The following is a 25,507-nucleotide window of genomic DNA, read 5'->3' as shown; positions in this document are numbered from 1 at the left end:
TTTTATATGCAAGGATGAAGGGCCAAAAGGGATTCGCTATTGGCGAGTAGAAGCGAGACGAAACGGACACTAAACATACCCTGTCTATGTCTTTATACCCCCAGCCTTTGTAACCTCAAGCACTACCCTGCCCACGCCTTCCGACTTGACATCCACCAATTCCTTCACATCCATTTCATCTCCGCTAGTATTCCTCAGAACCGCAAGGAACTCATCCACCCCACCCCCAACTCCGAAATAAACCTTCTTAGCCGCAATGAGAGCCTTGCTCTTACTCTCAGACGTTCCAGACCTCCGTAACAGTGCGAGCAAGGTCTCAGTGAACGCACCCAGCGACAATGGCGAGTAAATCGTCTCACTAGCAAGGACCAGTGTCCTATAGTTCACACTAGGTGAATGAGAGAAAGCCAAGTCAACAAAAGCAGGCGACCAAGCACCGGAGATGAAGTCGATGGTGATTCCGCGTTTAGCCAAGTCCTGTTGGAATTCTTCCATTAGTTCCGGAGTGACATCCAACTCCTCTTCTTCTTCCTCTTCCTCTTCCTCTTCCTCTTCTTGTTCTTGCTCTTGCTCTTGCTGTTCTGATGATAGGGCGTCTGCCGGCGCTGACTGCTTCTCACGGTGCTGGCTCCAAGTAAGGAGAAGATTGGGTAGTGTGACCAGACGGAGGACAACAGCGTTATAATCCGCAAATGTGAAGTGAGTCCTTCGCTGTTGTGTCGACTCCTCTGGCTGGGAGAGAAGCTGCGCAAACAGCGCCAGACATGGTACTGCCGTTCCGGCACCGAGCTATTCATGTCAGTGACTTAGAACCCCAAACAGCCCCAGATATGAAACAAGAAGCACCAACCTCGATAACATGACAATCGCCATCGACATCACCAACAGCATAGTCACCCACGACCCGCTTTGCCAAATCCATCGAACACTCCCATGTCTTGAAACCTCCTTCATAGAAGTTCGGCTTAAGATCACCATGCTCAAGCCCGGAGATCAGCTCCTCATTATCCTGTTCGCTGTCTTCTGCCATGAGCTGGGTACGGATGTCAAAGACTTCACGACGGGCAATGGTCAAATCATTTTGCTCATTGTCAGCTTTGGCTACACCGAGCTGAAGCTTGTTGTATGATATTTGAGATGGGAGAGTTGGGATCTATGATCATTGTTAGAAGACTGTATTCATTCAAAGATTGGAAAATCAAACTCACCCATTCTCCCATTTCATGTCTCTTCGCCTCTACTGGCGTGGGAAGGTCATTCTCAGCCGGTGCAGAAATCGAATGCCCTTGGACAGGCTGCTCAATCTCCGAGTCATCGATATCGATATCGTCGCCAGAGAACCCGAAGCTGAATGCCATTTTTGTAGACTGTGCTACTTGATGCTCTATAACGAATCCCGCGGGTATAAATTTATCTTCGGCGGGGCAATATCAGAAATCTCCTCTGCCCACGAGTTGTTATCGTAGCTAATGTGGCTTTCGTTTCAATTGATGCAACCACGAGGAATTGATATTCCAACAAATTGGGCCAATCAAATTTGACAATAGGATTCTGTTTTGTGCTCGATCTCTCTTCCCTCAAAAAAATTTGCTGTGCATTATGTGGATTACTAAGCACAATTCCTGCATAACTGCATAAAATATAAAATCCAAAAAAGATTAAAAGATATTACGATGATGCTCTATTGAATATGGACGTGATGCATTATGGCGTGCCCTTTCTCTAACAAGTTGATGCGAGTTTGCTCTCTTTCTTCAAGTCTATAAATCTGATATCGTATGCTTCATCCAGAGAGAATCTTTCCTCCGGGTTTAATCTATGAGCCGGTAGCGACAGCCTTCTCAACAGCCTGAAGCACATCAGCCCGGAGATCTTCGACATCCTCAATACCGGAACTTATACGGATGAGATCGTCATAAACACCGGCGGCCTCGCGCTCTTCCTTGGGGATACCAGCATGTGTCATACTCGCAGGAACTTCGCAAAGACTCTCCACACCTCCAAGACTCTCAGCCAAGGTATAGACCCTGGTGAACTGGCAGAATCGATGGGCGGCCTCTTTACCACCCTTGACGCGGAAGCTCAGCATACCACCACCCATGCCGTTGCGGTGTTGCTTAATAGCGACTGCGCGCTGGGGGTGGGATTCTAGCCCGGGGTAGTTGACGGATATGACGTGAGGTGAGGATTCGAGGGCTTTGGCGACGGCTGTTGCGTTTGTCGTGGCCTCGCGGGCGCGCAAGTGAAGGGTCTTCAAGCCGCGGTGAGCGAGCCAGCAGTCAAAGGGAGAGGGGACGGCCCCGATAGCGTTCTGGAGGAATGTAAGACGTTCTTTAAGTTCCTCGGAATTGAAGGCTGCGACACCCATCAATACATCCTAGTATAAATCAGCAAAGATTCCTTGCACAAACGATGCGGGTAAAGCATACAGAATGGCCGTTGATATACTTCGTGACGGAGTGAACCACAATATCAGCGCCGTGATCCAACGGGTTCTGCACATAAGGACTCATAAATGTGTTGTCCACGACCACTCTGATTCCACGTGCATGGGCGACCTCTGCAATTTTCTCAATGTCAACCAAACCCAACGTCGGATTCGATGGAGTCTCGATCCAGATCAACTTGGTATCATTAGGTCGGATCAACTTCTCCACCTCCAGCTCGATGCTATGACTGAAAGTGACATCCACACCATGAGCTGAGGCGACCTTGGTGAAGTATCTATGCGTGCCTCCGTAGACATCAGAGACAGAAATGACGTGCGATCCTGCTGCCAACGACTGGAGAACCGTAGCGGTAGTAGCAGAACCAGAGGCAAAAGCTAGCGCATATTTGCCGTGTTCGAGTGCTGCGACAGCCTCTTCGAAGTTATCTCTGATAATAATTGTAAGCGCACTGATCTTCACAGAATCAATCCCCTCATCTAGCTCACCTGTTAGGATTCGAGCTGCGAGTATATTCGTAACGGCCAACAGGGTTTGCAACGTCTGTTTGGGCAAAAGTGGTTGACAGAGAAATCTAAAACCCAGTCAGTCGCAAATATCAAAATATGCGATCAAGGGACAACTCACAGGAGCAATCACTGCGCCTGTTGTAGGATCGTGAGGAGATCCAGCGTGGACAGCCAAGGTCCCAAAACGGGCCTTATCTGATGCTGAGATATGGCCGTTGTCCTTGATGGCTGGTGAAGAGCGGGCAGTCATTTTGTTTTGAAGGCCTTGCGAAATGAGTAAATAGAAAAGAGAAATAAAAATGGTTCAGGGTTGGTGAGGAATATAAACAGCTGCAAACAGCTATGGTGTTGTTGATATGATATCACCCCGCTCAACGGTCTGACAGTCTTGGTAGTGCCAGTGCTCGAGAAGTAAGACAACGTGGAAGGAAGAGAAATAGAAAATGAATAGAACTTCTAATATATGTGAATATTTCTTTCAATTCCACTCACATAATTCCAGAAAACTATGAGCATACCGGTAATAACCGAGTCCCTTGCTTTACTCCGTACTCCGTATGCCGGACAAAGACACCGACTGCTACGGAGTGAAAATTTGCTACTATGTATAGAGATTGTCTATTGGGACATTTGGAGAACTAAGTGTTCATTAATGTCATCCTACTCGTTAATGCGATTTAAATATAAAGAAACGCCAACTACCACCAGGAAATCGGACCCAGACCAGCCATCTGCATCGAGCCCTGAAAACTGCATTTAGCATGGATATGCTACTAAAAAAAGATAAGGGAATCAGAATACTCACAATAATCGAAAACGGAGGCTTCCTCTCAGTTGCCGCAGCATCCCCGAGGTCTGGCGCATTGGGAATCTGGTCGTGCCATTCTTCCATTTCCACACGCAACCGGACAACTTCTCCTACATCGAAATAGAACGACGAACCGTCTTCACTGTCCCAGATCCAGACTTGATCTGCGTAGTCGCTATTGATGTGTCAGTTGTATTTTTGTAGGAGAATCAAGACAGGCGACTTACAATCTGGCGCCGTCTAACAAAAGGTCTGGGGGGACGAAGATGTCATTGAAAAATTCGACACCAACTGCAGTACGCCCATTAGTATCCAAGTCTCTAGATCCATTGACACAACGGGAACCTACTCTTGATCCCATGCTCTGTGGCACCGGAGATCTTTCCGAGTATGATCTCTCCCTTGAACGGCCGAAACACAATCAAACGAAACTTGACTGCCTATGGGTTAGACCTGGATATCCCTCGAACAGCGCGATGCATACCATTAACGTTGACCAGACCCGTCCCGTGACCAATAAGACCGTCCGAAGACTCTAATAAGTCGTAGAAGCCGATACACAGGCCAATTTTTTGAATCACCTTGGCACTTATTAGCCCAAACAGACTTGCGTGACACTAGGATCGTAGACGCACCTTGTTGGCATATTTCTCGTTGATATTGTCTTCAATAGCAACCGCACTATACTTGGAAAAGTCTTCTGGCGAGATCTGGATCAGATCCGAGATGGTAGTCTACAAGCGATTAGACTCTTTCCACACAAGACCAGAGAATGCATATGCAACTCACCAGGATGAACATGATGAACTATAGGGGTGCTATGACCAGCACCAAGGCGATGAAGATATCTTAGTTGATCTCACACGGCAGACACGATAGAACGAGGGTTGCATTTCATGTTCGGATTATCCACAAGAACAACAAAGTCAAATATTAGATATCCATGCTGTATCGCTTTTAAACAATGCAAGTATCTCAAATATCTCTTTCTCTTCAATTCTCGGCCAATCGCAGCCTGTAAATCCGTTCGATTTTTTGCCCGATCGAGTCAGCAAGTCACATGACCTTAACCGTTCTGCGCTCGGAACGGAACAACGCTCGCTGGCCGCAAAGAAGTTGAGATCGAATTTCAAGAAACCCGTCAGAATGGCTTGAAGGATGGCGTTCGTCCTGTCATTTTTGAAAGGACTATACAAATCAGCCCCATCATGAGCTCCCAGGGCTTTTCTTTTCCTCCCCCTCCTCCGCCTCCACCCCGGCAGCAGCAGCAGCCACCGCAGCAGCATAACCATGCGGCGCAGTACGGACAGAACTATCGTGGCCAACGGGGTGGGCGTGGTACTGGTGGGAATCCCAGAGGCCGTGGAAGAGGTCATGGGAATAGAGGAGGCAGAGGAGGTCACTATGCAGCACCTTCTCCAACGTACTCCGGGAACGCTGCTCCTCCATCTGTTGGATATGCACCGATGAACTACGCCGGTTTCCCGACTCAACCGCTGTCTACGACGCCCACACCAGCTATTGCGGCACCCCAATATGGCTCCAATTATCCTCCGACGTCGACCGCATTTACGTCCCCGCAGACCTTTTCCCAACCGACCGCCTCTCCATACCAACACCAAGCGACGAGCTACGATGCGTACAATCAAGCTATGGGGCAGATGGCACAGGCATATGCGGCAACGCCGTATCAGCATGCATCCCCGCCTATGCCTTGGGGTTATGGACAAACTGCGCCTACGGGGACATTCCCTGGAGCCCAGCAAGGAAATGCCTGGGGTCCGCCTCCGTTCAACAATAATGCTTACGGCAACAACATGTCCAACGGGGACAAACCAATGAAGCACCATAACAAGCGCGACCACTCTTTGGCATTTGGAAAACCACAGTCAACCGCACCTCGAGTTCCCGCACCGCCTCCCGTTCCGAGCTTTGGAAACCCTCTACCGTCTAAGCCACCGCCGCCTTCGGATGTTACACGGAAACCCAAGAAAAAGAGAAAGCACAATCAGCTTGGTCTGACCCCAAAGACGGAAGACCACGAATCTAGCGAGGAGGATGACGATGTAGACGAAGAGTCAAAGCTGGCATCTGGGGGCGGCGGAGCTATTAATGCAACGCTTCGTTTTACCTACAGAGGCCGCACCGCAACACTCAAGACGCCAGAGGATATCGCGGCTTGGATTGAAGAGCGGAAGAAGCGATTCCCAACCCAAGCCAGGGCCGAAGAAAGGAAGAAGGCAATGGAGGAGGCAAAGAAAGCCCGGGACGAAGCTATGAAACAGAAGAGAGAAGCACGACAACAAGAGATTAAGCGGCCGCAGAAAGACACCCGAGAGCGACAGCAGCAACGCACGTCAGGAGATCCAGTCGATGCAGTGGCCAAGGCAAAGGAGAAGGCTGATAAGCTACGTCGGAAACTCGAGCGGGAGCAGAAACGGGTTGTCAAAGCCGAAGCAGACGCAGAGCGGGCTCGACTCAAGGTGGAAGAACAGCGAAAGGAATCGACAGGTCTCAGCAAAGATGGAGATGTGTCTCAAGAAGCCCAACCGTCAGCCACCCCGGCGGGACATGTCTCGGGCGAACCAGGCAAACCAGTTGCTAAAATGGAAGCGGCCGAAACCAGCCCATCTTCTGATACGCCAGATGATAGCGATTGGACATCTTCAAGCGGATCTGACTCGCCGGACTCGGAAGAAAGCGATGATGAGGATGCTGATGGTGACGACTCGGCGCCGGAGGAAACGACTTCTCGTCGCGAAGGCCCGGAAAAAGTACCACCACCACCCCGTACGAATGTCAAGAAACGAGTATGCCGCCACTTTGCTCGTAACGGACGGTGTCTACGAGGGGACAGTTGTAACTTTTCGCATGAATTGCCGGAGCGGAAAGCCAAAACAAAGCCAGCAGCGCCGCAGCCAAAGGAGAAGGGCCGGAAAGGACTGTTGCATAAGGTAAGTGCTATTGACACCCTGCATCGTATCATAATACGAGACTTATGACTGATAAATTGGTCACAATTAGCTACTTGATCGTCAAGAAGAGGACGACAATCATCGGATCATGGAAGCGATCATGGCTCTAGGGGAGAACGGATTACTGGATGAACCGGCCGTTCCGAAGAATCATGGAGAACCTCCGGTTCCTGTCAACGGAAATGCCACAAATAATGTATCAGACAAAGATAACGCTGCTGCTGCAGCCGCCACTGCTGTCATTGAGCCCGACAGTCAAGCCCCAGAAAGCCAGGGAAAAATCATAGCCGGTCCATCGCCGACGGCCCACGGAGATGTCGCCTCCGCTGCGGCAACTTCGTGATTATTTTTGGCAATTGTACTTTAATCGCTAACTTACTTTGTACACTATTTAGATACCTTCTGTTTAGAAAAAAACCTTATTGATAGACCGAAAATTCTCCTCAGGCCGTTTCTTTGTCTGATTTCTTTGATTCTGCGTGTTACTGTAATTACCGTATCCCAGGCTTGGTCCGAGTCTCCAAGGAAATTAATTCATATGCTAAAAACCGCTAGTAACGCCGATACCGGGATCAGCCCCCTGACAGGCACATTGCCTTATGCGGGGTCCACATGGCTTAATCTTAACAGGACAAGGGTGGGGTGTCATCTTAGCTACTGAGCATTCTCATTGGTGCACCCGTTGAAGAAGCACTGAAAGGGTTCGTTTGTTTGGACCCACTATTCTTATCCGAGACTAGCTTTACTGGTATGGAATGGTATCGTCCAATCAATGGAGGTGCCCACGCCGTGTAGTTTCCCGAAATGAATATTACGACCGGCAGTGCGGACCTTCCAAATTATGTACAACGAGAAAATGCTCCTTTCTTTTTTATATAGCTCTCTTTCCCCGGCGGTCTTCCTCTTCTTCTCTTTCTGTTCTCTCCTCTCCATCATCCTTCTATACCGCATCCTCGTTGCTTGTATACTATCCTCGTATACTACTGCCTCTTATATATCATCCTCTCGATTACCGTTATTTCCTCTAGCAATATAGCTACTCTCGATCAATATGCGTTCCAACTTCTACTTGGCCATCAGCGCCCTTGCCACTCTTGCGGCTGCTGACAACCCGAACGCTTTCAACATTCCCAAGGGTGGTTACCACTTCGAGGTCGGTGAGCCCACTACTCTCAAGTGGAACCCTAGCACCGATGGCACGGTCTCGTTGAAGCTCCAGTCGGGTGAGGTGTCAACCCCGGAGTCCGGCAGCACCATTGCTTGTGAGTATCCCCCATCAATCTCTCTAAGAAGTTGGCAGTTGCTGACTGAATCTAGCGCACATCGACAACTCGGGAAGCTACACCTGGACTCCGTCCGATGACATTGAGAACTCGGGCTACACCATTGAGATCGTCGACGACTCTGACTCTGGTGAATCCAACTACCTGCCTAGCTTCAGCGTGTCTGGTGCTACCGCTTCCGCCTCTGCGAGCTCCTCCAGCAGCGCTTCTTCCACGGCCTCCAACGTCTCGACCTCGTCGGCAAGCTCTACCACTGCCTCCGCTTCGACCATGACCACCATGACCAACACCACTAGCTCGCCTTCGACTACTGCTTCCACCACCACCGGTGCCTCTTCCACCGCGTCGAACACCTCTTCTACCTCCGCTGAATCCTCTTCCAGCACCCCCTCTGCCTCGAGCTCCGCGTCTGCTTCCAGCTCCGGCTCTGCCAGCGCTGCCGCCGCTACGGCCTCTGACACCAGCGTCGGTATGATCAACCGGGTTTCTGGCGGTATGATGGCCATCGTCTTGGGTGCCATTGCGCTCATTTAAGCCACATGCTTGTTGGTATGTTTCGATGCCGTGTTGGGTATATAAAATGGGGGTTTTCCTTCTATGATTCTTTTCTTGGTACATAACTTTTTTTTTCTTTCTTGATGATCGTTCCATTCGTTCACTCGTTTATACTTCTTTTCTGGGATTGATCAATGTTTGCTTCTTTAGTCTTTATGGCTACTGAGAAAAAGCGATACCATTGCATTTTTGTTGATTCTGCTCTTTATTAATAATGTCTGGGATGGAACAGATTGCTTCAGTGATACCTTTTGTACGTTAGCTAGTTATGCGAATGAGGATTAATGGGATGCCAGTACTGGCATAGATTGCACGGATACAACATTTTCGGAGACCGTTCCCGTAGAAAACTTTTTTGCCCCTGATAACCAAAAAGCTCTGTCGAGTCTGATGATGATCGACAACAATAACCAAAGTGTAGCGGTGAGCCAATCAACATCGGCGACTCATTATCTGCAGATCGGGGTAAACATTATCAGAGATTATCAGCTTGATTAAACGTTATGACTTGGTTATGAGAATGTAAGAGATAAATGGATAGGGGATGAGGGATATTCAAGGCAGACTAGTTACAGAAAGAAATCATTCTCATCCGGCAATATCCTCGAGAATTCTGATATCAATCCGGCTTCATCAACCTAAAATATAGCGTGTGGGGAATGAGGCCACGGACCCTTGTTACTAATGAATACCCAGAAGTCCTACACTGGTACAAGATGATAGGGACCGGATGGAAAAGATGACCAAGAGAATTGCATTTGTTAAGGGCTGGGGCGTAGTCCATTCGAATAAGATGCCCATTTTGATGCTATATAGGATGAAGTGTCTACACATTGACGGTGGCGTGAAGTCCCCAGCAGTCAGGAAAAGACTGGATGAACATTTATTTAACACAGCTGTAACTCGTGTGTGAAGACAGTTGCGAGCTTTAGGATAAGCTCTCGTGTTTTGTATTTGTGCTGTGTATCTTGAGGGACCCGGCGAACCATATTGCCAGTGTCTTGATTGAACTGGCGATCAATCCAGAACACGCCTCCAGGGTAACAATCTGCGTGTTTTTGGATGTAATAGCTGCCTGGAAAGGTATGTCTTGTCTAATTCCAGCATACCGTGGATTATTATCCAGCACCTCACCACCTTAAGATCGTCCATAGTAAAGTAAGCAACAGCCTTTGTGCGCCGTTGCGACCAGAATGCGACCAGAATCGTGCCGGCGCCGTGCTCGCCTATTCGCTGGCTATTTTGCCTAGGCCCAGGCACAGGGGCCCTCCGTCGTCGGATCTTCAAGGGAGAGTACACCTGCTACAACAAGCCTTGCTTGACTCCATGACACTGTGACCAAAGACAGAAGGAAAGGAAGAAAAGACGAAAAAGCAAAGAGTTAGTGTAGTCTGGATGATCATGGATAATGAAGAAAAGAATCAGACGAGAGAGGAAGAGGAGGTTACCCAAAGGGGTGACATTCACATATGTTGAACCCCCAGATCTGCACTCATCATTCAGAACGCTCTATTCAGGGCCCCAATTAATTTTTACAGTGGACTGTGTAGATGAACTAGCATAGTATCATTGCGGAGGATTATCACTATGGCCCAAAAGGCTCTCTAAGGGTTTGTACTCATAGTAGTGTCCTTCAGAACTATGGCAATATCCATCCAGACCAAATTCATCCACAAAACTGACCCCCCCCCCCCCCAAAATATACGCCCGATTGACCTGATCAACGTACTCAGACAGGGCTACTCCGACATGAAGCGGGGACCTCATATAATCGCCCTGTTTTACAACTGCGCCCTCCCGGCCCAGGGTGCGAAAACAGCAACCACAAGCACTGGTACAATGCCCGTGAGTCCATTTTGCACGATTCGTGTTCCGGGCTTTCTCGCAGCACCCGCACTTTCACTCACAGCAGCCGCTACGTCCAGCACAGTCCTGGCGCAGCCATTCGCAAAGGTACCAGTTCGGGTTTTTCTTGGTTTCTCTGAAGGCCCTGCCGAACACTCCATTTGGCAAGTTAACTTCAAGTTTTGTATCCGTTTGGCAGCAATCCATGTAGTCAGCATCCAACAATTCAAGCTCCCTTTCGTAGCTCTGGAGCTGCGAGATAGTAGGCTGCCTTTCATTATCTGCAGAGAGTGCTAGATACTTCTGCAAAGCCTGTGCCCCCCCCCCTCGTTAAGATAGATCTCTCTCTGGACAACAATGAGAGAATTATCTGTTGGTATTATGTGCCTTTTCCTTCGGGTTGCTGCCTAGGTAGTGGGCTCACTCTGATAACATTCGAGGGTATACAGCATGCTGCCTGTATTATGATATTGAATAATGTCATCGGCTATACTTTTCAACGGTCTGTATATCACAATTTATTTCTAGGTAGGACCAGTATCTCACTGAAAAACCGTAACCGTATTTGATCACTCATTGGTACGACCACACTTTTGCGTGTAGCTCCCTCTGACGCTCGTCTTCAATAAATTCTTTTTTGAAGTGGCCGTTCACATTCCTGGCATGCTCGTAGTATTCCGGCCGTACCATACCCCCTAGCGGGATAAGTCCTTCATCCTGCAGCTGTTGCACAATCGACGAGACTCCTTCAATAAGTTCCATCTCAGTTCCGTGTTGTTGTAGTTCCTCCTGTGTAAAATCAATGGGACATGGACTCTTGCCATGTCTGATATCGTCCCATCGTGCGATGACGGCAATTAGAGAATGGCGAAGGGAAAAGAGACTCTCATGGCCCCAACAGCAGGGTACCAAGGAAATGGGACCGAATCTAACACGAAGATATGGGTCTTTGCCCACTCGAGCTCGTTTTGTCCAATGGCAATAGCGTAGCCGGTAAGGTTATTCCCTGAATTGGATTAGCGATTGAGTCCAAGGACACTGTATCATAATCATACAAGGCCCTCTATCCAATCCCATTGCTGACCTTTTTCCTTCCCAAAACTTGGGATTATTCAAAGGGCCTAATGCGAAACGATCCAACCGATTATTGTGAGCCGATCTCAACGTCGAAGCCGCGGTGATGATTGTCTCTTCCAGCGATGCATAGTTCTGCGCCTTTCGCTCGAGCGAAATATAGCATTATTCTTTATTCAATCTATTCTACTACAGTGACTGATAACTGATCTCCCTTCACAGTGGGTCACCGTGTACTTGGCCAAACTCAAACCCTTCCAACCTCAGGAGAAACGTTTTTTTCGCTGCCAATATTAATGGCAATGCCGGGATGACCACCTTCACTCTCAATGAGTGCCTCGAGATCAACGCTCACTATGTACTATGTGTCACTAATCAGAATGGGAAGGGGAAATGTGCCGACGTGAAGGTCACGGAGGTGAGCCCTACTCCAGCTGTGCATGATAGTCAACCCAAGGACACGGAAATGTCCTGGAAGAAAACAATTTCCAGCTTCGGCGGCACATGTCTGTTGATGATAACGTTCACCACGTGTTATTCAATGATACACTATGCCCATCACAAGTACGTATAAGGTTTCGGTTTTCTGTGCTCCTGAGCAAGTCCATGTTGTCGCTAACTACTCCTAGGTATCCGGTTATGGGGTGGAGGTCTCATCCCGAGAAATAGATCTTGCCCGGGGTAGGAATTTTGGACTAATCGGTACGTGTCGTGTTCCGGGCCTTGGGGAGTCCCGGGGAACCAGAATGATGCTGAAGCAGATTCTGACGATATTATAATCATCATCAGACCCAATCCATATACTATGAAAAAGTTCGATTACAATTGGGGAATGAGGTAGAAGAATTTAGTGGATGGTTGCTAAAGTACGGAATGGACAATATGATAGTGACAAGCACTCATTATTGCACTCCGTATCGCTCTTATTAGGGATTCAAATAGAATCCAATATAGCTTCTGCGCTCAAATACACCGTTTACTCTAAAGCATGTTTTTTGTCCCAACACGTGTGCACTAAGGGAATTAGTGCATTGTCATCCTAAACCATACACCTCAATAATAGTATTTGCAATTCGGCTCTACGCGCAGAAAGGCATTAATAATTCCGCCAACGAGTTATCAACTTGTCCAGAATATTGCTTTACAAACTCCATTGAGCCGTCCATTTGTCTAGATTGTACCTCCATTGACCACTACATTCTCAAAAATGCATCCACGCCTCTTGCTCCTGCTCTCCGCCACCGTATATGCAATACTTTTGACGACATGGCCGGCCGAATTAGTCCCTGGGCAGCCCGCTACCATCACATGGGCCGAAGCGTTGAATGAAGTACTCCTTGTCTTGTCGCAATGACGCCCAAACCCGTGCATTAACTCTCACGCCTGACCATTATACTTATCTCGCAGAATATCGCCATCTCGCTGCTCGACACTTCGCAACTGAATGACATGAAGGTTCTGGCTGCGGATATGGATCTCAAGTTCAACTCACTCTGCTTGGTCCCCGATTCCTCCCTCTCCACAACCGCCACATATATGAACCGTATCTCCCCAGAGCAATAGCGAAAGTTAATCAAATCTTGTGCCGGTCTCCGCTGCCCCTCCCGGCCCTCCCGGCCCTCCTCGCAACCCACAGCATGAGTTCTTCAGACAAGCAGGTCTCTTTATTTGACTGGTACGTGATATGTCCTAGCGCTGGATAGTATTGGGAAGCTAGGATGATATGCCATGTTTTGCAGGACCAGATGCTAACCGTATTAGTCTCTCGTCGGAAGCGACTCAGTCGGGGTGGAGCATGGTATTTCGTCGGTAAGGGCGCGGGGATTGGATCTGCTGTTCATTCGTTGGGATATGGCATTTTGTAGGGATGGAGGGTTGATCATCTGTTATGGCTGGCATGAAGACGCAAGTTGTCCATGTATTCCACTATTTCTGTCTGTCATTGGATTTGGGGATTTAAGACTCCCATATTTATGTGACTGCACTCTGCTATATAAGATAGCTCGAGCTACAATATACGAGCAGAATATGTTATGACACTCAGAGATATTCTCTTACTTTCTAAGCATGGTGCCGCCAAAGACATCAACATTGTCTGCAGCATACACCTCGCCATCTACAATTGAGCTGCGGATGATCGTGGATGCACCCAGAATTTAATAGATAGATTTAACACTGTTTAATGGGTATGAGGTCATTGTATGGAAAAGGAATGAAGCTTAAATATAAATATTTCATAATCTTGCATACTAGTGTCCAAGTTCGGGACGCTCATAGTATTCACTGTAGACTCTTTCTTCACTCTCTCAACAACATCCACATTGAGACCACCACAACCATCTTCACAACAACAACAACAACAACAACAACAACAACAACAACAACAACAACAATAACTCTATTTACACTACTCCTACTACTCCTCCTTCTATAACTACTACTTCAGCCACAGTGACTACCGTGACCATGTCAGAAGCAGACTTGGTGAAAATAATCGTGTCGATCTTCGGCGCGGCAATCCTCATCCTTATCACCTTCACGGTGTCCAAAATTGCGATTATTTGGGCCAGATACCGGTATGCACTTGAGTATAGCTCTTTGGTACCATGGATATATTGCTAATTTATGATTGAATGCAATAAATTCCCTCGCCTGGCTTGAGCCCGTTTGAATGCCTTCTATCCCCGATAATCTGAAACTTCCTGAGGAACATTAAGGAGCCCGAGTCCTTCATGGTATACAGGACTGGGTATTTGATGCTAATTATACCGTTGTGTAGTCGTTAGGATTTGTTTGAGGAGACCGGGGTCATCTGTGGAAGTATCGTACACTCGCGGGAGAGAGCCGATGGACTGGGATTGGGCGTGTCGGTTGCGCTGTGTTTGTTTATGGATAGATAGCAAATTAAAGGCTGCAATTGAGCTTTGCTATACCCTGGTTTGAACGTGTAGAGCAAGTGGGCAAAGAAGTGAAGCTGTGTAGAGTCCCGTACCACACCACTTACTGGACAGTCCTCTACAGTATGGTGCATGGCATGTTTACAATTGGTCGTTCCCAAGAACATAATATACACTACAAGAGGTATCATTTGGGGCTCTATAGATAGTTGACACTGCTTCATATAGAATCACCACATCGTGGTCGAAGGTGTCCCAAGCCGAATTAGGAAGGAACAGACCGCATACCTCTTTTCCTCTTCTTGACAACACTCTATCGAGGAACAACTTGAGTTTGCAACGAATGCGCAACCAGGACCACTAAAGCTGCTACTACTATCGTTAAAATGACTATACCACTTGCGAGCTTTGTTCAGTTCGCCTTCTCAGACGTCGGGGCCCTGTGCCTGCTAGCTGTCGTCTGTCTGCCCCGTCTGCCGCCCATGCCTCATATGCCTCCTCCACCTCCTGCTTGTCCAACTTGCTCTACTCGTCCACGGTAAGAAGCCCAGATGGCCCCTTACTCTGAAGAGTTATATACGATTGCTAACCATGTCGCTGTCTATCATCAGCCAGGCTTGAGGACTGAGTAGCCAGTCATATCCGTTTGGAGATTCATCTGGGGAGAGCGTATCCGGCGTCTGTTGTGACATCTGTTTAGTACATGGTTTACTACTGGCTATGTATGACAAGCATGCGAGATATCTATTCAAGGCCTCCATTTGATTTCTTGTAATGTATATTCATAGAGTGAATCCATGGTAGTTGCCTGTAGTCCACATGTAGTCTATGAGAAGCTAGCACTACTTCTTGAGTGTTCACCGACAATCAATTTAGTGCCTTCGTATTCGAAGAGACCATCCCAATGCAATCAAGGCCATAGACCACCTCTTCTTCCCTTCCCTTTTCTCTTCTTTCTCCTCCACTCATCCACTCATCTGTTACTATGATATATTGGCACAAGTATATAGTTCCTTAATTCATCTTGTCCAAGAGATCCCCCCACGATGTTTCTCGATTCTTCCCGAAAGTTCGATATACAGGAAATGGGACAAGATTGGACGAGAAATCCTAAGTCGGATCAATATCTTCACATGGTCACATCGAAATGCAGAGAATAAGCCTTACAAGTCACCTTGACAGCCAATGAACCTGTCGATTCGTTCGTCGGAAAAGCCTGGGGCATCCCAAAACTGCAGGATTCCTTGTAATCCTCACCAAAGTCATTGGCATGGAGAGTTAAAGAAACAAAGAGCAAGGCATATTTTATACCGTGTTGACAATTATGCACTAATTCCTTGGCTAAGTGCATAGGCACCCGTATCATTTACTCAGTCAAAAAACCAGTTAACGAACCCAGTGCTACTCATAACATGGCATTTTTCTTTTTTTTTGACTGGGTCACGCAAAGTGGTAAGAAGTCTCGAGGGGTTGACTCTGGGACACCAGTAATGTTTGTGATCTGAGTAGTGTAGGCTCTGATACTGACTGATATGACCTATCGGAAATACAAGATGAAGCGAGAATCCCAAATCGATGGTTGATGGATGTATTAGGGTCTGGCGCATAGCCCATAGGCACCATGTTCGTCTTCTCTGGTTGCCATATCCTGAACGTGCTAATAGAGGCTCAAGACAATGTATTCCATTAGCTTTATCTGAAATTGAGTTCCGCTATGTCTTGTATTGAGCAGGCATGATGTAGATGGCTTAGTGGATCATTACTCTATCCCGTACGGGTCTACGAATAGGGCTAGCATTCCAATAAAAGTGGATCTTCATAATGCCATTATAAGAATACGACTAATCAAACGTAACAGGTATATCTAGCGCAATAACCAAACAATAAATCAAGATGAAGCTACTACCCACTGGGGAGTAACCTTCTTCAAAAACCTCATAAACTTCCACAGCCCAACAGCATACTCGACATTACCATGCGGATCGACCACCCGTTCCGGGAATGCGATGCCAGCACCGAACAGTCCCCGCACAGCCCGTCCGCTCTCCGTCATAAACCCACCAGAATCGTGATCAAACTGTGGCTTGTCCAATGCATAACCGTCGATAGAGAGCTCCGGCAGCGGATCCCGGGTAAACCCAACCGCCTGGACGAGATGCGAACACAAAGGCAAATGTGCCGCCATCTGCTCCTTCTCCCGCTTCGGACCCCCACTACAGTCCACCTTGGAGATGAACCGGCCCGCCTCAGATTTGGCCAGGGCTGCATCCTCGAGCTGTTGTCGGGCGAAGTCAGCCGCCATACCCTTCAGGCCAGTGTTGTCGCGCAGGATCCATCCGTCCATGAACTCTGCATACCGCAGCGGATGACGTGTGAACCACTTGACGCGGAGGTGGGGGTGGGTAGTACGTGCGAGATCGAAGAGGTTGAAGAGAGCTAGAATAGCACTGTGCGAGGCGCCTACGATGGCAACGGTCTGGCTGTGGCTGCGGGGAATAATGGAGACAAGGTCGCTGGGTTTAAGGACAACATCAAGGTCCAGCCTCTGGAGGTTGTCGAGTCCAGCTACAGGAACGGGGACAGATGTCGGGTGTGATCCGGTGCAGAGGATTAAGCGGGGTGTAATGAGTTGGATTTCGTCGGGAGAACCTAGACGCTGGACATAAACAGTCCAGTTCGAAGTGTTTCTCGTCTGGTTCGCAGCCACGACTGACCCCCGATATGCGTAGACTTGGTCCATCTTGACGATACCCTCGGTGAGGGCGCGCATCATATCAGCGGCATGATGCAGATGACAGGTCTTATCTTGGTCGAGTTTGGCCAATGTAGCGAATGGATTCGGTGTGGGTGTTGTGCTGATAACGGAGCGGAATGGCTGGACGGCTGTCGAGTATGCTTGGAAGAGGGAGACTTTGGTGTTGCTGGGATTGTTAGTTGCATGCTCGAATTTCCAGTCCTGGCGATAGAGCTCACCTAGGAACTTCGCGGTATTGCCTGTTGACACGACCACCTTGGAACGAAGGATCAATCCAGGCGATTTTGCCAGCAAGTTGCCGTTCAAGTAGATTCCCGATAACAGCCAGACCAGCTGGACCGGCACCTACGACGACTGCAGCGCATTTCTGGGCGGTCATTCTGTAGGTAGAGTATCCGGTGTGTATAAATCGAGTAAAATAAAAATAGAGCCAGAAAAAAGACAGAAAACGAGTAGTGGTAATTCAGTAGAAATAGCGAAAGTCGTAAGTGTGACAACAGTGAAGTAAACGGCGGAATCGACCCGGCTTTATCTCAACGCAGCGACACCGTCAGGGATAAAGACGGAAACACAGATAGTCACAGAAAGAGCGACACGGCGTAATTCTCGGGGAAAAGGGACCAACGACGGCACAACAAGGGAGACGGTGTGCGCATTTCACTCGTCCAGGAAGGAATGCCTCATGCGGTGCGTAATCAGCTGACCGGCGACTTCCCCCCCATAGTCGCCTGAACGCCGTTTACTCGGTGTCCTCATTGATATCATTCTGGCACAAGTACGGCGAGTACCGCCTGGACTCTTCATTCTCCTGATACTTGAATCCCGGCATTGGATAAGAGAAACACGTCACGCCCCACAGGCCCTGGCTTTTCGCTTTCCGTCGGTAATAATTGAGGAGGATCGCAGTGTCGCGGGGGGTCTTCATCCGCCCGGCGATGATGGGAGTTGGGGAGTTGTCATGATGGCAGGTCCGCAAGAGAGTGTCGGAATGGACCTGACAGTCAGAATTCAAAGATATCTGGAGAAATTCAAGGACATGCGATGAGAGCGAAAAGCGTCTCTTATAGCCAAACCGATTTGTATAGCGGGTCAAGGGGCTTGGCGCAATTGCGTGATTGAGTCTGAGAATGAGGTTATTGGCTTGGGATGTTTCTCAGTCAAGGCTGGGAATAACTAACTAGTTAACTAGTTAACTATCCCCGGATTTACCCAATGCGGTATAGAGTACATATCTTATCTTATCATATCATATCATTAGGAAGCTATGTAGCGCTATTTTCATACTGCCCAGAAAACTCGCACGCTTAACCCTTGGACATGATTCGCCCATCCCCCAAACCTCGCTCGTCCCCAGACCGAAATCGAATCGCCCGGCCGCATTTCTCGCACCCGTCGTCCATCTAGAGTCGCCTGTCCACGGCCTTGAGCTTGTTCGATCTCTTCTGCCTCGGGAGTTCCGGGTTCGATGGCGTCCAAATGATGCCAGGTGGTAGTATAGTGCTTGGTTTCCACTGTGGCAGCCAAGTTGGACTGTAGTTTGTTCCCGTTGGCCATGAAATTCGGTTCGCCTGGTTTTGTCCCAGCCTTCCTAACCTCTTCGTGTTCGTTTTCCAATGGAACGACTTCGGCATTGAACCAGGTATGCGACCCCCGGTATGTACCTCTGCATCCTGGCTCTCCTCCCCAGCCTTGGTCGTGACAGTCCAGGTTAAAGACGATCTTTCGACAGGGGTGGGCAAGTCGATGCGGAAGGAGCTTGGATAACGATCCATCTGATGTCTACAGCACTTGTTAGCTTGGTACGCACCAAGACGAAAGGAAAAAGGACGCAACACATACTTTCTCATGACACAGCGGCACCGTCCTCAGCAGTTCCCGGTCCGCATCCTGTCTAACGACAATCTTATGGTCTATCTTCACTTCCGTCGACGCCCAGTACTCAGCCGCCTCGATAATCATATCCGCAATCTCAGGCGGAATCCCACCCGCCACAACCTTCCATTGCAGCAGATATCTAACGGTGAGAGCGTCCGAGATACTGGGATAAAACGTTGAATCACCAGTATCTTCTACCTCGCTTTCGGAACTTGTCTCAATATTGGGTGCAGGGAATTCCATGCCGTCCGAATCCAAAATCTCTTCCGATTCCAAAATCTCGTCTGAGTCCGAAGACTGTTCTGAAGTCTGGTCCGGCTGTGGACGTAGAGTCTCGCGCTGCATTGGAGACCGCATTTTGTATTCGTGTCTGACGTAGAATATGTCGTTAATAATCAATCGATGCAAGGAATGGGCAACCAATGTAGTATCGATGTGTATGATTGATTTGTTAAGTGATTGCTTGTATGCAAGTAAAGAGTGCTGTACAGATGCTATTTATTTTAGCTGAGCCAAGTCAGTAGCCCCACCTAAAGGCGGTGCGTAGATTTGTTGAACCATGAACAGCTGAACTGAGCCCAACGAAAAAGAAAAAGTAGGATAGTTGAGTATGCTCTGAAGGATGCTCTGAAGGACGTTATTATTAGAGAGATCTGTTTACTCTGGCATAGTCTCGACTTGGAGAGGATGTTTTTGTGAGGTACAATAGAGTGACGTCATGGATGTCTTATCGCTGTTATCAGGTTATCAGATGGAGATTAGAATAGGAACTTTTGCGATATATTTACTGCACTGATGCCAAACTCCGTTATAAACATACACCACTATTTCTTCTTCCCCCCTGCTGCCTTATATGCCGCCGCTCTCTGACTACTGCGATTGTTCTTCTTCGACTTCTGCCCCCGACTCTTCGTCTTCACCTTCATCCGCGCCCCCTCCGTAGCCCGGTGTCCCTCAAACACTAGCGAATTCTGCGCAATAGATCCCTTATCCTTTGCTCTAATATGCGCCTCACCAGCCTTGCCCAGCAACTTCCCTGCGCGACCATGCAGCGTCTTGCGCGACCCAGCCAGCTTCTCGTTGCTGGGAGGCTCACGCTTCTTCATGACCTTCTTGGCGCGTGACACACGGAGCTTGCGGGGTAAGAGAGGGGGGAATTTCTTGCCTTCGAGTAGGAGTGCTTCCTCCACGCAGTTTTCGTCGTAGAATTGCACGTAGGCGAAGCCCTTGCCTACTCGTGTGATTGAGTCACGGATGACTCGGACGGATTCGACGTTACCGCGGGTGTTCTTGTTGGCGCTAGATTTGCCAGTGTGTTGGTTGAAGGTGCGCCAGAGACCTTCTTCGACATCGGCTGGTGCTCTGTTTTTCTTTTTCTTGTTCTCCTCGTCTTCGGGAACGGTTTCTTTGTCGACGAAATCGAGGTTACCCACGAAAATACAGCGTTTGTGGTCGGTAGCTGCCGGGTGGGCGACGTTGTCCACACGTAGGTGTCGGTCAAGGACGACTGTTCCGTTCAGGGTTGTTGGAGCTTTGCGCGCAGCCTGGACTGTGCTGTAGACAACGTAGGCGTTGGTGCTTGGTGTCGTTTCATCCAGCAACTCGCGTCGGGCGAATGCGGCACGCTTAGGGACCTTGCCTCCGCTAGCAAAAGCTGTAGACCGGAAACGGATCGATTCCACCTTGTGAGGACCTGTAGACTCGGGAAGTTTAGATAGGAAGGACTCGAGGTGTTTGGTAAGAGTCTTTTTGTCAGAATGCGATTTGATAGCCTTGGATGACACATTGCCCAGGAAAACGGTGCGGTTGGACTTTTCGATTTCTTGAGATTCTGCATCGCCGCCGGTCTGGCTCTCATGACGGACGACAGAGGGATTTTCCTTTTCGTCTGATGCGGACTCATCCTCGTCTTTCTCTCCCTCGGATTCACCCTCAGATTCCTCCTTATCTTGCTTTTGCCGCTTCGCCTGCTCCTCGCGACGCTTGTCATTTGCTTTTTGTTCCTCCTTGGCAAGGCGACGCATATATGATTCTTCGAGATCGTCTGTTGCAGTTCCCCTCTTGCGTTTCCGGTTGGGTGCTTCGGAAGTTTCTACCTCATCCTCTGAAGGTGCCTCCTGCATCTCCTCGTCTTCGTCTGCTGATCTGTCCTCCTGAGCTGCGTCGCTTTCCTCGTATTGTTCTTCGGCCTGTTCATCTTCGGGTTCTTCCTTTTTGCTCTTGATCGCGCTGGCAGTCAAAACGGATGGAGCTTGAACTGGACCGGCCTAGTCATTTAGAGATATTAGCAACCAATTCCTAATTTGGATATTATATCAATTGTACTCACACTCTTCTCGAACAGCGAAGCGACTGTGTTATCCACAGAGGCATTTCCAGCTAAAAAGGGAAGCGATGTGGACGGAGCAGTAGGTTCAGTCGCTGACTGCGACTGCGACTTGCTCTTTTTGCCCATATTGTTTGGTGATGAGTAAAAAGGTCAGAAATGGCAGTAAAACCGCGTCTCAATCTAGGCCAATTGTCAAAAGTTGGTCCTGTAAACCGCGCGATTTTTGAACTCTTGTAGCTCTTGACTTTTTTTTTTTTTTTTTTTTTTTGCGATGCGCTGGTCTTGGCGCGGACAGTGACGGAATCACGTGATGACATTGAATTTCCGGCTTGTCCAGACAACATTGGATGAATATGCATTGAACTACATTATAGGAGAAAAAAAAAAGGGTCTACATACACAATGATGCTTTCTTTGAAAGAACATCTACTATTCTGGTACAGAGAGCTCTCGAATTGCTCGGCCAAAGGGATGCCGGATTGATAAGTCCTTATCTGAGAGCAGTCGCTGGAGACGATACAGTAGATTGACTGCACGTCTTGCAGAAGAATTGATTGCGGGAAAGATAGAAATATAGTGTTCTTTCCTCTATATCCTATTTTACTCTCGCTCTTATTTACAGCCAGTGAGATGTGTTCCGATGTACAGAATGCCCTCTGCTGCTGATGACCGGGCGGTGAGTGTCGTGCGGCAGAATCCCGCCGTGACGCTTCTTTCGCTCGCTCTGCTTTCGCCCGCTGAAATCCTCCTCTCCCAGGCGCCTTTGGACTGTGCTCTGATATTTCTGCTGTGCTGCTGCTATTATTTGCTATCTATCTCGTCCAGTTGGTCTACTCTTTCTCTTGGCCCGTTCTCTTTTCCTCCTTTCTCATGCCGACTGTTCTCCCGCAACGCTTCACTTTCGTATTGCCGTCTTCGTGAAGCCCACACTACCGTCCTCCCTCCGTCCTTCTCGAGCCCCTACAGCGACACACATCTCGTCTGCGCAGTCTCCAAGTGAGGCTCTCCAAAGTTGGAGCCAGACACGTCCTCTCATATACAATACGTGTCGTCCTCCCCGGACGCCCGTATAACGTGTGGTGGTGGGAAATCGTGCTCGGTCGCGAGCCGCCGTGGTCGAGAGTTTCTGCTGGCGCATTGCTGAACGGTACGTGTTTGATGGTCTACACTCTTTTTGGTGATTCGTCGGATACCCTAGTTCATCGACCAGGGTCAACATGTTACCCGCAAAGGGAGGGAGTGCCTCTGGTTGGCGTCGCAGTCTGCCAGGGCCCGAGGAGCGCTTGCTGATGATGCTCTCACTGGGGCTTCAAATCTCCGCACCGCCTTCTGGGGGCTCTCCCCTTGAGCTACTCTTTGCTTTCCTTTTTGAAATTCAGTTTTCTTTTTGCTTTTATTTACAATCTCATGCTTCATGGCGCTTGAAGCGACGGTTTCACTGACATTTTCTCGGATTGACCCAGGCTCGGTCTCTTTTTGCCCTTTTCCCCTCCGCCCACTATCCTCGCTTTGACCGCCGGCCTTTCCTATTCCTCCTTTATACCTCTAGACCCTTGAGACAGACGACGGTATAAGGTCGTCGTTCATCCGATTTTTGTCTCTTTTGGTTTTTGCAACGCGGCCGTGCGCTTTCGCGTCTGACCCTCCCCCATGGAGGTGGCTGAGAGCAGAGAGCCGGCATCGGTTGGTCCATCAGCCGGGACTGGGACCAATGATGCCAATGGCGCGCAAAACCCTTTTCTGGACGATTCGCTTATCGATGACGGTCGTTCCAGTAGTTTGAGTGAACCTGATGATGTCTCGGATCATGAGCTGTCCCCTTACGGGTCACCCAAGCTTAAACCGGTACCCGAGAACGATTCAGAAGCGGAAACGGAACGTGTCGAAGATTCGCCCTATAAGAAGGGGAATAACATCGTTCTGAGTGCCAGTCACGGGCCCAGTCCCAGCAAACTGGCTCAGTCCACAACTTATGACGACGCTGAGGAGGATGATGAGCCTGTCGCGGACGATTCCCCGAGCAAGTCGCGCACCAAGAAGAATGGGATCACTGCAGCTATTGACGAAACGCCCATTTTGGATGACTCAACTCTGTCAGAAGGCGGCAAAAAGCGCAAGCGGCTAGGTTCGCTTGACGAGATCGGGATGGACTTTGGCGAAGATGAACCGCTCAAGAAGCGTCGCGGTTCCATCAAGAGTGACCTGAGCGACCCTCCCCCGGACGACCTGATTCTGTCACCTGTGCCGATCGAAGAGCCACCCAAAAGCAATGAAGACCAAACTCCGGCCGACGACGTTCCCGAATCCGATCTGCCATCGATACCCTCAAAAGCTAAAAAGGGTAAAAAGGGAAAACGTAAAGGACGGAAAGCCAGAGATGCTGATGAAGAGACTGAAGCTGGTGGTATCGAAGGTGATGACCACTTGGATGATGATGACACTGCCGAACGTGCGGACGAACCAGATGATGCTGAAGCCACTGCCAAGCAGGAAGAAGAGTGTAAGTTGATATAGCTCCCTATTCGCACCTATCTTGCTAACATGCTCTACAGCCTCGAAGAAGATGTCGGCAATGGAGTCTCTTGCGACGCTGGAAAAGGAGTTTGCGACACTACGTGACAAGTAAGCCTGGCCTATTACCCTTGGGTCCATACCCCTTGCTGACCGTCTCAGAATCTACGACGAGCGGATATCTAAGCTCAATCGTGAGCTGGAGATGCTCACCGGGCCGAATCCTACGCATCCGGAATACCTGCGCCAGCTCGAATGTGTTCAGCGCCATCGCGACGCCAAAATCCATTACGAGCAAACATTATACCGATATCGGATTTCATCGTTGATGAACAAAAGCTTGGCTGAGCGGGCGCAGATTCATAGCACCTTCTTCCAGCGAGTTCGCGACACCCGCGAGAGGCATGCAAGTTCCATCAGCAAGCAGTTCTATTCCATCCAACACGACCGCTTCAAGACTGAGGAAATTAGCCCTCACCATTCCATTCCATTCCCCACGCGCCGTTCGCAGCAAATTGCTCACCAGGCTGCCTACAACCAAGAGGTGTCTGTTATGGCTGGAGTGGCCAAGTATGTCGGTTTTCCGGCCGCACCGTCGTTAGCAGCCGCGCGACCCTCGGAGATCGACGAGGACATGGAAAAGATGGGGGTGAGTTTCTCCCAACATAGCTCCAGTTTAACCCTGTGAAACTAACTCTAAATCCTTCCAGATTGCCACGGAAACCCGAGCCGCGGTGTCACAATCGCAAACGAACTTTCCGCGCGTGACAGCCATGTCGTCGAATGCATTCCGTACAGCGGCAGAGGAAGCTTTTCTGGAGCACACACCGTGGGCCAATCCGCAGCATCCTGTTCATCAACAACAGATGCAGCAAAGGCCCCAGAATCGGGTCTTTGAGCAACCGCGAGCTCCACCATTCACCACTCCAGCGGCTCAGAAGCGGGTGGTCGACATCCATGCTCCCAACGGGTCAGCTTCTACAATTGCGGAAAACTCGTCCGCAAACAACACGCCGTACGGTACGGAACAAGAACCACAGTCGCACGGTTATAACCCGTTTGGGAATCACGACTATGATGCGGATCAACATTCAGGTTTCGGGTCACCAAGTGCCTCGCCGCTAGATGTACGAAAACCTCAGCTCCATTGGAACAATGCCTTTGATAGCAGACCGTCGCAAGAATTTCGGTCTGATCCCACATCCCGTAATAATATGGCCTTCTCCCCGCCATCTGGCCGACTTGGACTTTTCCATCCTACGGCTACAAAACGAGAGCCGTCACCGCCTATGCATTCAAAACCTATACTCCAGCCCAGAGGGATCCCTAGTGGGTCTGGCTCGAATCAGATGACAGCACGATAGAGCTGGATCTGTTACACTTCATCTCTTCTTTTTCGAGGGTTTGTTCCCTCATTGACTGGGCTTGGCTTTTTGTACAGGAAGGCATGTAGAGCGTTTGATGGCCTGCATAATTGGAAATACCAGGATGGATCAGCTTTTTCACATTGTTGTACTTTTTTCTTCTCTTTTCTTTTCTTGGAGTGTGTGAATACGGGCGAGTTTACTGGGATGCATTGGAGCCTCTCTCCAAGTTTCGATACTCACTTTTCGTTTTTTTTTTTTTTTTTTTTTTTTTTTTTTT

At 49.0% G+C, this 25,507-nt stretch overlaps 13 protein-coding genes across 13 annotated transcripts; 7 read left to right on the top strand and 6 right to left on the bottom strand.

Annotated features, from left to right (window-relative positions):
- Positions 1-51: 51 nt before the first annotated feature.
- Positions 52-1,682, bottom strand: ASPGLDRAFT_751978 (protein-histidine N-methyltransferase). Its single transcript, XM_022549779.1, has 3 exons — positions 1,209-1,682; positions 851-1,153; positions 52-789 (listed from the first exon to the last, which is right to left on the bottom strand). Exons 1-3 carry the CDS (start codon positions 1,356-1,358, stop codon positions 85-87), a joined length of 1,158 nt encoding a protein of 385 aa, XP_022405551.1. The 5' UTR covers positions 1,359-1,682; the 3' UTR covers positions 52-84.
- Positions 1,580-3,352, bottom strand: ASPGLDRAFT_42481 (cystathionine gamma-lyase CYS3). The gene is made up of 4 exons (XM_022545616.1): positions 3,075-3,352; positions 2,936-3,021; positions 2,430-2,877; positions 1,580-2,377 (listed from the first exon to the last, which is right to left on the bottom strand). The coding sequence occupies exons 1-4, from the start codon at positions 3,204-3,206 to the stop codon at positions 1,817-1,819; spliced, it is 1,227 nt and encodes a 408-aa protein (XP_022405550.1). The 5' UTR covers positions 3,207-3,352; the 3' UTR covers positions 1,580-1,816.
- Positions 3,353-3,565: 213 nt separating this feature from the next.
- Positions 3,566-4,750, bottom strand: ASPGLDRAFT_141749 (DNA-directed RNA polymerase III subunit RPC25). Its single transcript, XM_022541748.1, has 7 exons — positions 4,554-4,750; positions 4,400-4,498; positions 4,249-4,345; positions 4,114-4,200; positions 3,992-4,055; positions 3,762-3,939; positions 3,566-3,699 (listed from the first exon to the last, which is right to left on the bottom strand). The coding sequence occupies exons 1-7, from the start codon at positions 4,563-4,565 to the stop codon at positions 3,655-3,657; spliced, it is 582 nt and encodes a 193-aa protein (XP_022405549.1). The 5' UTR covers positions 4,566-4,750; the 3' UTR covers positions 3,566-3,654.
- Positions 4,751-4,897: 147 nt separating this feature from the next.
- Positions 4,898-7,188, top strand: ASPGLDRAFT_42477 (CCCH zinc finger protein). Its single transcript, XM_022545615.1, has 2 exons — positions 4,898-6,718; positions 6,789-7,188. Exons 1-2 carry the CDS (start codon positions 4,973-4,975, stop codon positions 7,080-7,082), a joined length of 2,040 nt encoding a protein of 679 aa, XP_022405548.1. The 5' UTR covers positions 4,898-4,972; the 3' UTR covers positions 7,083-7,188.
- A 602-nt stretch (positions 7,189-7,790) lies between these two features.
- ASPGLDRAFT_22327 (GPI anchored serine-threonine rich family protein) lies at positions 7,791-8,556 on the top strand (the record flags this gene model as incomplete). Its single annotated transcript, XM_022543170.1, has 2 exons — positions 7,791-8,001; positions 8,057-8,556. The coding sequence occupies 2 exons, from the start codon at positions 7,791-7,793 to the stop codon at positions 8,554-8,556; spliced, it is 711 nt and encodes a 236-aa protein (XP_022405547.1).
- Positions 8,557-12,627: 4,071 nt separating this feature from the next.
- Positions 12,628-13,542, top strand: ASPGLDRAFT_42474 (uncharacterized protein). Its single transcript, XM_022545614.1, has 3 exons — positions 12,628-12,826; positions 12,904-13,171; positions 13,258-13,542. Exons 1-2 carry the CDS (start codon positions 12,704-12,706, stop codon positions 13,057-13,059), a joined length of 279 nt encoding a protein of 92 aa, XP_022405546.1. The 5' UTR covers positions 12,628-12,703; the 3' UTR covers positions 13,060-13,171; positions 13,258-13,542.
- Positions 13,543-14,693: 1,151 nt separating this feature from the next.
- ASPGLDRAFT_751752 (uncharacterized protein) lies at positions 14,694-15,056 on the top strand. The gene is made up of 2 exons (XM_022549776.1): positions 14,694-14,931; positions 15,005-15,056. The coding sequence occupies exons 1-2, from the start codon at positions 14,780-14,782 to the stop codon at positions 15,012-15,014; spliced, it is 162 nt and encodes a 53-aa protein (XP_022405545.1). The 5' UTR covers positions 14,694-14,779; the 3' UTR covers positions 15,015-15,056.
- Positions 15,057-16,281: 1,225 nt separating this feature from the next.
- ASPGLDRAFT_63643 (uncharacterized protein) lies at positions 16,282-17,527 on the bottom strand (the record flags this gene model as incomplete). The annotated part of the gene is made up of 2 exons (XM_022548692.1): positions 16,282-17,314; positions 17,367-17,527. 2 exons carry the CDS (start codon positions 17,525-17,527, stop codon positions 16,282-16,284), a joined length of 1,194 nt encoding a protein of 397 aa, XP_022405544.1.
- Positions 17,528-18,426: 899 nt separating this feature from the next.
- On the bottom strand, positions 18,427-19,266 carry ASPGLDRAFT_63642 (uncharacterized protein; the record flags this gene model as incomplete). Its single annotated transcript, XM_022548691.1, has 2 exons — positions 18,427-18,927; positions 18,988-19,266. 2 exons carry the CDS (start codon positions 19,264-19,266, stop codon positions 18,427-18,429), a joined length of 780 nt encoding a protein of 259 aa, XP_022405543.1.
- A 581-nt stretch (positions 19,267-19,847) lies between these two features.
- On the bottom strand, positions 19,848-21,478 carry nop12 (rRNA-processing protein NOP12; the record flags this gene model as incomplete). Its single annotated transcript, XM_022539819.1, has 2 exons — positions 19,848-21,290; positions 21,353-21,478. 2 exons carry the CDS (start codon positions 21,476-21,478, stop codon positions 19,848-19,850), a joined length of 1,569 nt encoding a protein of 522 aa, XP_022405542.1.
- A 430-nt stretch (positions 21,479-21,908) lies between these two features.
- ASPGLDRAFT_751158 (uncharacterized protein) lies at positions 21,909-22,835 on the top strand. Its single transcript, XM_022549772.1, has 2 exons — positions 21,909-22,499; positions 22,816-22,835. The coding sequence occupies exon 1, from the start codon at positions 21,993-21,995 to the stop codon at positions 22,350-22,352; it is 360 nt and encodes a 119-aa protein (XP_022405541.1). The 5' UTR covers positions 21,909-21,992; the 3' UTR covers positions 22,353-22,499; positions 22,816-22,835.
- ASPGLDRAFT_751170 (uncharacterized protein) lies at positions 22,462-22,898 on the top strand. The gene has a single exon (XM_022549773.1). The coding sequence runs from the start codon at positions 22,570-22,572 to the stop codon at positions 22,792-22,794; it is 225 nt and encodes a 74-aa protein (XP_022405540.1). The 5' UTR covers positions 22,462-22,569; the 3' UTR covers positions 22,795-22,898.
- Positions 22,899-23,002: 104 nt separating this feature from the next.
- ASPGLDRAFT_63640 (uncharacterized protein) lies at positions 23,003-25,227 on the top strand (the record flags this gene model as incomplete). Its single annotated transcript, XM_022548690.1, has 4 exons — positions 23,003-23,852; positions 23,905-23,974; positions 24,026-24,512; positions 24,574-25,227. The coding sequence occupies 4 exons, from the start codon at positions 23,003-23,005 to the stop codon at positions 25,225-25,227; spliced, it is 2,061 nt and encodes a 686-aa protein (XP_022405539.1).
- Positions 25,228-25,507: the final 280 nt, after the last annotated feature.

Source organism: Aspergillus glaucus (genome assembly GCF_001890805.1).
Source record: "Aspergillus glaucus CBS 516.65 unplaced genomic scaffold ASPGLscaffold_2, whole genome shotgun sequence".
NCBI lineage: Eukaryota > Fungi > Ascomycota > Eurotiomycetes > Eurotiales > Aspergillaceae > Aspergillus > Aspergillus glaucus.
Note: the sequence above shows the minus strand (reverse complement) of the source record. Positions and strands in the feature narration are given on the sequence as shown.

What these genes read in the sequence shown, in the direction of transcription:
- ASPGLDRAFT_751978 (XM_022549779.1), bottom strand. Translation starts at nt 1,358, where the DNA reads ATGGCATTCAGCTTCGGGTTCTCTGGCGACGATATCGATATCGATGAC. An exon ending in GACATGAAATGGGAGAATGG is followed by an intron (nt 1,154 to 1,208) that starts GTGAGTTTGATT and finishes CAATGATCATAG; the next exon opens with ATCCCAACTCTCCCATCTCA. An exon ending in GCGATTGTCATGTTATCGAG is followed by an intron (nt 790 to 850) that starts GTTGGTGCTTCT and finishes TGACATGAATAG; the next exon opens with CTCGGTGCCGGAACGGCAGT.
- ASPGLDRAFT_42481 (XM_022545616.1), bottom strand. Translation starts at nt 3,206, where the DNA reads ATGACTGCCCGCTCTTCACCAGCCATCAAGGACAACGGCCATATCTCA. An exon ending in CAGGCGCAGTGATTGCTCCT is followed by an intron (nt 3,022 to 3,074) that starts GTGAGTTGTCCC and finishes ACTGGGTTTTAG; the next exon opens with ATTTCTCTGTCAACCACTTT. An exon ending in AGTATATCAACGGCCATTCT is followed by an intron (nt 2,378 to 2,429) that starts GTATGCTTTACC and finishes GATTTATACTAG; the next exon opens with GATGTATTGATGGGTGTCGC.
- ASPGLDRAFT_141749 (XM_022541748.1), bottom strand. An exon ending in TTGTTAGACGGCGCCAGATT is followed by an intron (nt 3,940 to 3,991) that starts GTAAGTCGCCTG and finishes ACACATCAATAG; the next exon opens with CGACTACGCAGATCAAGTCT. An exon ending in AGCCTCCGTTTTCGATTATT is followed by an intron (nt 3,700 to 3,761) that starts GTGAGTATTCTG and finishes TGCAGTTTTCAG; the next exon opens with GGCTCGATGCAGATGGCTGG.
- ASPGLDRAFT_42477 (XM_022545615.1), top strand. Translation starts at nt 4,973, where the DNA reads ATGAGCTCCCAGGGCTTTTCTTTTCCTCCCCCTCCTCCGCCTCCACCC. An exon ending in GGAAAGGACTGTTGCATAAG is followed by an intron (nt 6,719 to 6,788) that starts GTAAGTGCTATT and finishes GGTCACAATTAG; the next exon opens with CTACTTGATCGTCAAGAAGA.
- ASPGLDRAFT_42474 (XM_022545614.1), top strand. Translation starts at nt 12,704, where the DNA reads ATGCATCCACGCCTCTTGCTCCTGCTCTCCGCCACCGTATATGCAATA. An exon ending in GGGCCGAAGCGTTGAATGAA is followed by an intron (nt 12,827 to 12,903) that starts GTACTCCTTGTC and finishes CTTATCTCGCAG; the next exon opens with AATATCGCCATCTCGCTGCT.
- ASPGLDRAFT_751752 (XM_022549776.1), top strand. Translation starts at nt 14,780, where the DNA reads ATGACTATACCACTTGCGAGCTTTGTTCAGTTCGCCTTCTCAGACGTC.
- ASPGLDRAFT_751158 (XM_022549772.1), top strand. Translation starts at nt 21,993, where the DNA reads ATGTACAGAATGCCCTCTGCTGCTGATGACCGGGCGGTGAGTGTCGTG.
- ASPGLDRAFT_751170 (XM_022549773.1), top strand. Translation starts at nt 22,570, where the DNA reads ATGTTACCCGCAAAGGGAGGGAGTGCCTCTGGTTGGCGTCGCAGTCTG.